Below are 10224 nucleotides of genomic sequence, written 5' to 3'. Positions count from 1 at the left end.
GATGAACACGAGATTATTGCTTTTATCGAATAAAGTCTTCATGCTAAAATAATCCCAATGAATGAAGATAGGGCGATGTTTTACTACCATTCGGCTAGATATTGATTGTTGAAGTTGTGATAAGAACAAAACGTACATAGTTAGCAACAATTTTTTCGTAAATAAACTTTATTTCTAATATACTATAAAAAAAAAAGACCAATGGGTTTTCTTTAACGTTATTCTGTCTGACGTTTCGCCAGGTGACGTTCGCGCATTTGAAATATTTTGCAGATTTGGGTTGCAATAAAAGGTTTATTTATTATATATACACAATATATGAACCACTTAGTGCTAATTATTCAGCCCACCCCATTGATTTTACGCCTCATATCGCACCTATTATTTATTAAAATACGTACCTGCTTTATGAAGCATGAAAGTAACCTAAAAATGGTTTCAGGCTACTGGCTCTCCACCCTTTAATCCTAGACCACCTTATAAGTTTTATGATGCAGTTTTCTGCAGTGTAAACGGCTTTTTGATATCGAGTAGAAACAACGCCACGGCGTCTAAATTAAACTATTGATAAAAATATTTGATATTATTAAGCACAATCTTTCATAACCGCCAATAACGTAAGTAGTTATTTATATAATTCATTCAATAAATGTATACTTAAAACAAAAACAAATATTCTGACTCGGTTGTATTGTAAAGAAAACACCATATATCTTTTACTTAGAAATCAGAGGTAAAGAAGTATATAGGTATATATTACATATATGCCTATATACTTGTTTGTTGTTTTTCTTCACAACATGAGTCAATATGTCATGGAATATATTTAGTTTCAATGTGCATTTTCAAGATGGTACCAACTATTAACTATGATTTTTGTACGAAACGTTCTGTTTAATAATAAAAAGTTCTAATTTCCTTTTGTAGCGTCTGAAGCAAGTAAAGATTCAGTACCAAAAACGACACACAATTGAGCTAAGCAATGTTCCCCATGAGTGCACCCGTATAGGCACATTGTAGAGGTAATATAATGCACATGATCCAAACCTCGCTTCCCGTGTAATGCGAGGTCTTTTCTAAACCTCCCACACAACGAAATTGCACACTATAGTAAACACTAGGCTCACTATCTGTATTTATTGCTACAGGCCGTGGTCATCGCTTACCACATTATACTATTATATTATTATATATTGATATTATTACACAGTCGTTATGTTTATTATTGTTTCAATGGAAATCGGTATAGCTAGAAGTCCATTCGTGCACGAGGATCTCTTTTTGCGGGCGGATAATATTCGCAATGATTGACATACGCTTCAAAATCGCGTACGTAAAGTTTCCGCCCGCCAGTCTTTGGGGCCAGCATCCTCATTGGCGGAATTGGTTGATCAATGTCTAAATTATATTTCTTAACATCCTTCTGCTGAAGTTCCTTCCAGATGTCTTCTCCACCAACACACTCTTCGAGTGCGACTTGACCATGGCCGACAATCTGCACCGACAGCTTCCTTCGGTCACGACCTCTTGCAGGCAAAACTCGGAGAGCCCATCGACGGAAACGATTAAGGTCTAATGTTCGCAAAAACTTTACCTCAAACTGGTTCTGCTCAAACATATAATCGAACTGTACTATTCGCTCCCAGTGTCGCCGTTGCTCCCCCGCGATGGACAGATCAGTTCGTTGTTTAGCTTTTATCAGAGCATCTCTGACCATGTTGAACTCAGCCTGACCGAGTTCTGTTATCATCCTGATCATGCTGTCGATGTAGTCATCGATTTTTTCATCGACATAACTTAACGTGAACTTATAAGCCGCTGGAGATACGGAAACTATAAAGCCGATAACCCCGCCACAGTTATACATGCTGCAGCAAGCATCATAACCAAACTGCTGCTTCGTCCGCAGCTGTATAATACAGTGGGGTTCCATAAGCTTTACCAGTATTTGCATCATTGTTTCCTCATAGAAGTGCGCCGGCCCATAGATATAATAATTAACGATTCTCGAGCTCTTATCCTCCGGGTTGATGCCCAAGCATCGGACATACGTCTCTCCAGAAATGACGGGCGAGTGCTGATTCATCCTTCTGTCAAGAGGAGAGGCTGAGAATTTCATTTCCACTCTAGATATAAGATCGCGTGCTTCGGTTGATGTAAGGTTTCCATGAACATATGCTTCGACAAATGCAGTAGCACAAAGTCGTCTTGTATTGTCGATAACGTCGTACTTTGTTATAGATCTAAGTGCCTCTCGTCGTTTGTCCACCGTGGTGCTCCTATGGATGACGGCTGCGCAAACCTCGTAGCCGTAACGGCTGTTTGTCAAAACCTTATTGTGGTATAGTTTTCCAAGTTTGAGCTTAATCATGTGGAATAGATCGTCGGAAAAATCGAACCGAATTAAAGCATCTAAAACATTTTCAAGCAGCACAGGCAGTTTATGGTTAAAACCTCCAACACAAATTGTCGTTCCCCAGTTGAAGCCGTTAACATCAGATAGAAGTGAGGCCATCTCTGCGTAGTTGTTGATAGGACCTAGTCGTTGTACAAGCGCGTGCGTCATAATCTCGACACATATAGCGCCTTCGATCGACATGTATGGTAGCATTGTTATTAAGTGTAAATTTACAAAGGCTCTGGGTACAAAAAATTTCTGATCCTTGCGATACCACAATCGAGCCCGCGGTCTATCAAGGATAACCACAGGATACGGCTCGCTCCCATATGAAGCTTCTTGTTTAATTGACAGATCAGTTGGACGATACTGATTAGGTTCGGGGACGTTAAATTGTTTCTGAAAACTTGGATCATCATTCCATAGCTTAGTCCATTCTTCAGGGTAGTCCTCAATCTTGTATATTGCCCCCATACATGGCTCGCGATGCACAAATTGGTCCGAGTCCTTATGAAAATTATGGTTTAAGAAAATTGTGTTACAACAATCTGGAGTTAGTTGATTCATTAGATCCTGGATATTACTTGGATCATATTCGAAGTAGAGATCGTCGCCACAGAGAAAGTGGTCCTCGCGAAATATCTGCATTGATTTGCTCACACGACACACGTAGTCCGCTGGGTCCTCTTCGCCCTGATATCGGAAGTCTATCTGAGCCATGTATTGAAGTTCCTCCCACAGCCACCACTGTGGGCCTTTCTTTCGCAGCATATGCAAATACTGATGAACAAGCCGAAGTACCTCGCCCAGATTACTCGCTCCTTTCTCAGTTAACGTAATATTTATAGTGAAAATGGCACACATGACATTGTGGTCGAAGCCGTCCAAAACGGGTCCGGTTGCTAGATCAAAAGCCCAGTTTCGCCTACGCAAGTGATCAAGGATTCCATTGTGCCCGCCATGGCCAACGACATACAATAGGTAATCAAGAGATCTTGACATATAACGGCTACTCTGTGATGGTATGACCCAGCTTAAAATCGCCGTTAGTATTCGATTTACGGGCAAAATCTTGAACAATTTGCAAAAATTTTGATTATCTTTTAAAGGCAACTCTTTTGGGTATTCTATTGGTGTTCTTTTTTGTCGTGGAACCGGACTGAAAGAAGCTCGGACAAACTGCTCCAGTTCATCCAGGGTATGCTTCGACTGTACACATAGAGTCATGACGTCCGCCGAGTAGTAATCTGAAATCACGGGCCTGATGCAACTGTATCTTATGTCTCCTTTTTTTCAAAAGCGGGTAACGAAAGCGATGAATAATGTTTAAGGAAAAATGAGTATTATGGAATGAAGTGCAATCACTTAACGCTTGCCCACATTTTAAAAACCAAATGGTTATTTCGTTTAATCAACTTGCGTTTTCCTAAGATTTCATTGAATATCGATAGTAGTGTAAAAGACACATAGCAGACATCACAAAAAAATTTAAAAACCAGTCCTTCACTACTGATGCGATCAGAGCTACAATTTAGACCACGAATATTCAAAAAAAAAAAATCGACACTTAAGTTTGCCTGTATGGGCGTGAGATTTGTGAGGCTTAGATATCTTTTTGAAGTGTATATGAGGTATCTCGTTTACGAAACTCCCATTGACGAAGCTCTAGGCAGGAATAATTTTTCTGTTTAGAGGAGCTGCGGATAACAGATGTTTTCGAAAAGTCATGTTATTCTTTTTCGCAGTAAAAAATTAACACTAAAGTCAACTATCAACAGTTTCAGCTCTCGTGATTACATAGCAAGCGATCAAACTGAACGATGTTGTTGTGCCGTCAATATGTTTTAACGGCTCGTAAAAGCTAAAGAGAATTATGAGAAGGCAACGGATTTTTTTTGCCGCAACAGAAAAGTTCATCAATTTTTAGGTTCACAAATGAAGTGTAATTAATTTAAAATTTATCCCACTAAACTTACATTTACAATGAATTTTTAACTCGTTCTAAGTAATGTCTATTATGTAATTTTTGCACAGATATCGAACACTTCTCTTGACCAACCAAAACATTTGTCATAGGCATTGTACATTCATTCAGAAATACAAAGAACGTGCATCTTCATTGCGACAAACAGTTAATTGAACTCACTGTTATAAAAGTTGATCAGCTCATTTCGTATGTTTAAGCCTTTTTCGCGCGGTCCGTCTTTTAGCGTACTTATGTTACCCCAGACAAACCGACCCATGGGATGATCGTCACCGGCCAGTCGAGCCAAGACTTCTTTCGCTCGACGAATGTCCGACACTTGCTCCAGCTGGAACTCGCTTTCCACTGCGCACACTTCCCTATAGTCAACGAACAGGTAGCCAGAAGCATAAAACCTTTTCTTACCAGAAAGCAAGAGGCAGCTCAATTGATATTTGATAGAGATGAAGCGATTACATTGGGTTTCGCATTCTTACTTATATCGCATATTCTTCTTCTCTTAGAGACAGGAGACGGTTCGATACGGACCGAACTTCGTCCGTCGCTTTTCGCAGTGAGAGAACCTAGATACTACCGCGTTGTCTTTAATACCTACTCTTTACATATCTAGGATGTAGTTACACGTAGAGTATGGGAAGGATTCTAATGAAATTGTAACCGTTAACGGTAAACATGTCAGACATTGTTAACAGATGCAAAGGGACTTATGAAGAGGAAAAAAGGAAGTTGTTATCTAGCCGCCGACATCGTTAATCCGATAGCCGCAAAGCCCTATTTTATCAACTTCAAATAGTTGTTTTCATTTATTATACCACAAGAAATGTTAAAGGCAATACCGAAATGCGATTCTGAATACTTGTTTTCGTCGGAGGGCAGCTGAAATTTGGCTCGAAACTACACCAGGTCAACAAAAAAGTCCGCTTTTTGATTAGATGTTCTCTTTGCTTTTGTTTTCTTTATGGTGCATATACTTCTATATATCATGGCGACGTAGTCTGGCTAATGCGCATCTCTTTTTAGCGTGTTGCCATGACAACCATAGCTTACAATCATGCTGCCACATTTCAGTTTTGGTGGACGATAACCAGAAGAAAAAGAAGAGCAGGAAAAATAAGAAATTATTATTAGGAATTTAAAGTCGCTTATATGTTGCCATACCATTTCATAGGTCCTTTAAGAAAACAATTTCCTGGCAAGTCCGTGTCACCAAACCTAAGAATGTAGTTTCAAAGATGCTTTTCATTGTGGTCAGCCATCCGGGATCAATAGGATTTGTCAAAAAGTTGAAATTCATGCGACGATTAGTAATCAGCTTCATTAAATATATATATATGTATATGAGTAAATTAAATATAAAGATTAAAAAATTGAGAGTCTCGGCGCCCTATAAACCCACTGAAGTGTAACACCAAACACTGCTTGCCATTGCTTTAGAAGATGCCCTCTGCTACCGAGCTTCTACACAAAATTCTTACAGCTATTGAGAAGTGGTATCTCTACATCAGTATGAAATGAAGAGAGGCGAACGAGCGACTTTGGGAGGTGCATTTAAACCTAGAGCTACGCCAGACCCTCATGGGACCTGAGCGAATTTTATACACTGAAAAAAAAACTTAAATGATGAGACGGTCATATGAATATGTCCAGTTGCATCAAATAATTTGGCTAATCAGTAGAAAGGATCAGAGAACCAAGCAAAGTCATCTTTCTACACAATAATACCACGCCGCACATAACCGTTAAGTCTGATCTGTAAAAACTTTAACTCTTCGTTTTACGTTGACATCGTACCAACGAATTACCACCCTTTGTTATTAACCGAAATTCAAGAATAAACTGCTGAATTTACCGCTAGAATTTGAGTGAAACGCTGTTTCTGCGACAAAAATTGATATTGCTTTCCGATATACCTAATAGGCGATTTAACTATCTCGTTGAATTACTGCAAACATTGAATACATTCTCTGGTTAATTATTCTTAGTATAATAATATTATTACTTACAAAGTAACTCTGTCTTAATGGATAGAGTCGTACCTGCGGTGTGCAAGGTACGATCGAAAGGGCTGAGTAATTTAATATTGCAAACTACTTATATTAATATGATTGATTTTGGATAGAAATAAATTTTTGATAAATATGAGACGGTAAGCTTAATTCTGCTCGTTTCGGCTATGATTTTACGAATGCTCTCCGAAAGCAGAACTACTGGATATAAGCGAACTTGCAGCCATGGCGCGAAACGACGCGTCATCATCAAAACGTTAACGTGGTTCATCTAATGTTCGATCTCTTAACGTTAGATACACTTCCTGCTTTTAACGAAGGTTCAAAATACGGCAAATTTGAACATATTCAATGAGATTTATATCTAAATGCTTTAAACAATCATTACCATATCTTAACAAGACCAATTGGATCATCCAGGTAACCTTCAACCATTCATCTTTTTGCGTCTTCCGAATCCTTTGAATTCCTTAGCCTTTTTAAGCCCTTAACCTGGTTAAAACTTAACCCGCTATCGGTGCAAAATTTAAACCTGCTGGGGTTTTCGTATGTGACTAGTTGAGCGACCCTATAACAGGTCTACACGTGTAAACTAATATCACTTGACGCACGACTAACACAACGATCGTTTGTGAATCAAAAGAAGAATACTTTGACTAGTAAACGATAGATATGAGAAAGATGACCGTTACGAATGACACTTAGTACATACGTGCCTGTTCAAAAATCTACGAAATTCCAAGATATTTCTACAGCTCTAATTTTCCGCCTAAACTTAAGGTCTTTAGGGTGCGCCTTAACATTCGACCTGGAATGTCAAGCGAAGATCCATGTAGAAACGGGCGAAGGAAAGAACGATGAAATGGTTTACTTTCTCGCCTTAAATTGGCAGTACGGGTATAAAACGACTATAAAAATAATGAAGTTACACACCCGATCAAAACTACACGCCCTACAAGTGTAGCCTAAGTGCGATGAAAACAAAACTAATCAATTCGACATCTGACTTTGCCAAAATGACGGCCAACAACAAGCTTGTCCAAAATCTTCATTTTCAGTATTTAATTCACCGTTGTGTGTGAAGACCGGAACGCTTACCTACGTCAGTCTTCTAAGGCGAATTGCGACCTTTGTTCAGTGGTAAAAAATGTCTCAGCTGATCCACATAAAATAATCTGTCAATTATTTCAGATGAGCATCAATTGGTTTCCTTTACCGTCCTTCACTTTTATCCGTCGTAGTTAAAGCTAAAGTGGTCTTTGGTTATAAAAGCCACAGATCACTAATTTAATCGCTGCCATTGATACGAGCTACACTGTATGTGTAATTACATAAACAAAGCAGTAGTACACAGCACATAACTTTAAGACACGTTAATTTCCAGCTAGATCATTAATTAAATTTTTATAAGCCAGAAGGCTGTAAGGATATGCTAGGAATTTCTAGGGATAGAGTTATTGTGATCGATTATTTAGGATGAAAATGTTGTACTTATTAGTAATGTTTTTATCGTTTATGTTTTATTGTTTTTTTACGTTTTATTGTTTAGTGAGGGACAAATATAAAAAATAGGAGCCATGCAGAAGATGCACCGTTATGGCTGTCTTACCATGCTAAAAATACTGACCTAGCTCTGATTTTTATAGGGACTCTTTTAGAAAAGGAGGTATAGTTACTCAAAGCGTTTTACACAGATCTATCGATCAATACTGAGCACGATGTCATCTACATGATTGAAAGTCACAACCTGAATTTTCCTGATTAAAATTAGATCGAAGAAGATAAGTACAAACCTGTCAATGGCATCTTCTCGGAACAATGGCTTTATGAAGAAATTTGCAAACATGTCCAGAGCTGTCGGAAAGGCGGCTTGAGATGTGTCGAATCGGAACATTGTCATATCAACCGCGGTGGTAGCATTTATAGATCCGCCGTTTTTACAAATGAATTGAAGGTATTCGCCTTCCTTCGGATATTTTTCCGACCCAAGGAGTAGCATATGATCCAAGAAATGAGCGAGACCCGCTATATGCGGTGGATCCTAATGAATAAAAAAAACATTACGACTTGCAGTAAGTGTGGAGATACAGATAAAACCCGGACGTTTCTGTGCGGAAAAGTACACAGCGCTGACTGACAGCGTCGTGTAATCTTCATATAATTAACAACTGCATAGATAGCAAAACAGCTACTTCCAGATTGAGATCAGTTAGGATTGCATTAGTACGTATTTTCATGCCATGCACAAGAATCCTAGTTGCTCAGTCTAACAGATTAATCAGGGTCTTACAGACATCTTTTGTGCAGATAAATTGTATTTGTTTAGGCGAGGAGGAATCTGATTGCAATCCAGATCCTAAAATAGCTAGGTACATGATAGCTCCAGAAATAATAATGTTCTTATTTCACTTAGTCCTTACTGCCGCTATGCTACTGCGTGCTGTAAACGGTGTGATTGGTATTTCTTCAACCTGAAAATTGCACCTAACACTATGGTTTTCTGTCCTAGAATCGTTGTACAACGGTAAGAAGATTTACAAGGCCTTTCGTGAGAGGGTAAACGTTTTGAAATAATTTTAGGTCGGTCAAAAGGTGCTTGTTTCCTGTCTGTGTGAGGCCTTCCCTAGGCTGTGTTGAGCTTGCAAAAGTATGACTTTTTAGTTTAAGTTTCTTGTGTGATCAAAGGATAGGACCCAAAAAAATTGATATGCGGCACTGCGTTCTTCACCAGTTCCCCGCTGGCAAAGCTGCAACGGAGAAGACATTCCTGCACAAGATCGATACTGAGGAGCAATATTTTGCGAGCAATAATATTTTGCGACAATCTTGAACGCAAGGAACTATAGTTATGCACAAAACAACCCTTTGAATAGACATAATAAAACGACGATTGCAGGCCATTATTACCTGCTTCAAGCCGTTAAACAAAAAAAAAAAAAAACAGCGTAAAAAATCTTTTCGACACGAGAGTTTACGTGTTTTCGTGATTTAGTAATTTCCTTAAAGATTTTTTTGCACGCGGTTCATAACCCAGCCCTTGTCTTATTTGGATTAGAACCATTGGGACAAGGGCTTGGCGAAACGTATTCCTACCTAACAAACGGCAGGTCTATATTTTTAACGATTTCTTATTGGTGTTACCGGCGATTTTACCCCAACTAACCTGGAAGCTTCCGGCTTTCACAACCAGAGCGGCGGCCGCCATTTTTTCAGTTCGGCATCGTATCTCATCGTAAGTGCTTGAACAAATCGATTTATTGCATTCTGATCCTGTAACGTTATGACGCATTGAAAGTTACAAATTTAAATGTCTGAAATGTGCAAAAAAACTTCTTTGCAAATTTTCAACATACATACATACACTTTTGCCATGCTGCAGTGCAAACAGACTACTAGAACGCGTTGTTACACAATAAATATTCCAAATAGGAACCCTTACTCGTGATAAGTTTTGGCAAAACAGATTTTTCCTCACAAAATGAGCCGTTTCAATACATTTTGTGGTACAATATTAATGAATAATAACTGTTAAACATTTTTATCAAATAATTGAACTTATATATTTATTACGAATCAAGAGCTGTCATCGCTAATAGGTTTTAAAGATCGTTGAGCATCTAATTAGTATTTCGGAATCATGAAGTACGCTTTGAAATTTACGTCGAAGTGGAGTATGACCCACATCATTGGGTCAACTTTTCTCTGTAACCCCCACACACTTGAAATATAATACCAATTTGATAATAACTACGATAGCTGCGTTTGAACACGATTAAAGGAAGATTAAACTATCATTGTGCCGCCCTTAGAATACGAACCGCTGCGATGGTGGCTAT

At 38.6% G+C, this 10224-nt stretch overlaps 1 protein-coding gene across 3 annotated transcripts in view; it reads right to left on the bottom strand.

The window, feature by feature from the left end:
- Positions 1-1191: 1191 nt before the first annotated feature.
- LOC111254068 (nardilysin-like) overlaps positions 1192-10224 on the bottom strand; it is a 30468-nt gene continuing 21435 nt past the window's right edge. For all 3 annotated transcript variants that reach the window (XM_086977251.1, XM_022814559.2, XM_022814550.2), the window contains 4 exons: positions 9552-9658; positions 8182-8429; positions 4545-4741; positions 1192-3645 (listed from right to left, as the gene is read on the bottom strand). In XM_086977251.1, coding sequence (XP_086833377.1) covers positions 1250-3645; positions 4545-4741; positions 8182-8429; positions 9552-9658 — 2948 coding nt within the window. In that variant the 3' untranslated portion in view covers positions 1192-1249. The remainder of the gene's footprint in view (positions 3646-4544; positions 4742-8181; positions 8430-9551; positions 9659-10224) is intronic.

The sequence above is a fragment of the Varroa destructor genome, unplaced genomic scaffold (genome assembly GCF_002443255.2).
Source record: "Varroa destructor unplaced genomic scaffold, Vdes_3.0 BEIS01000001.1, whole genome shotgun sequence".
Lineage (NCBI taxonomy): Eukaryota > Metazoa > Arthropoda > Arachnida > Mesostigmata > Varroidae > Varroa > Varroa destructor.
This window is presented reverse-complemented; position numbering and strand designations above follow the sequence as displayed.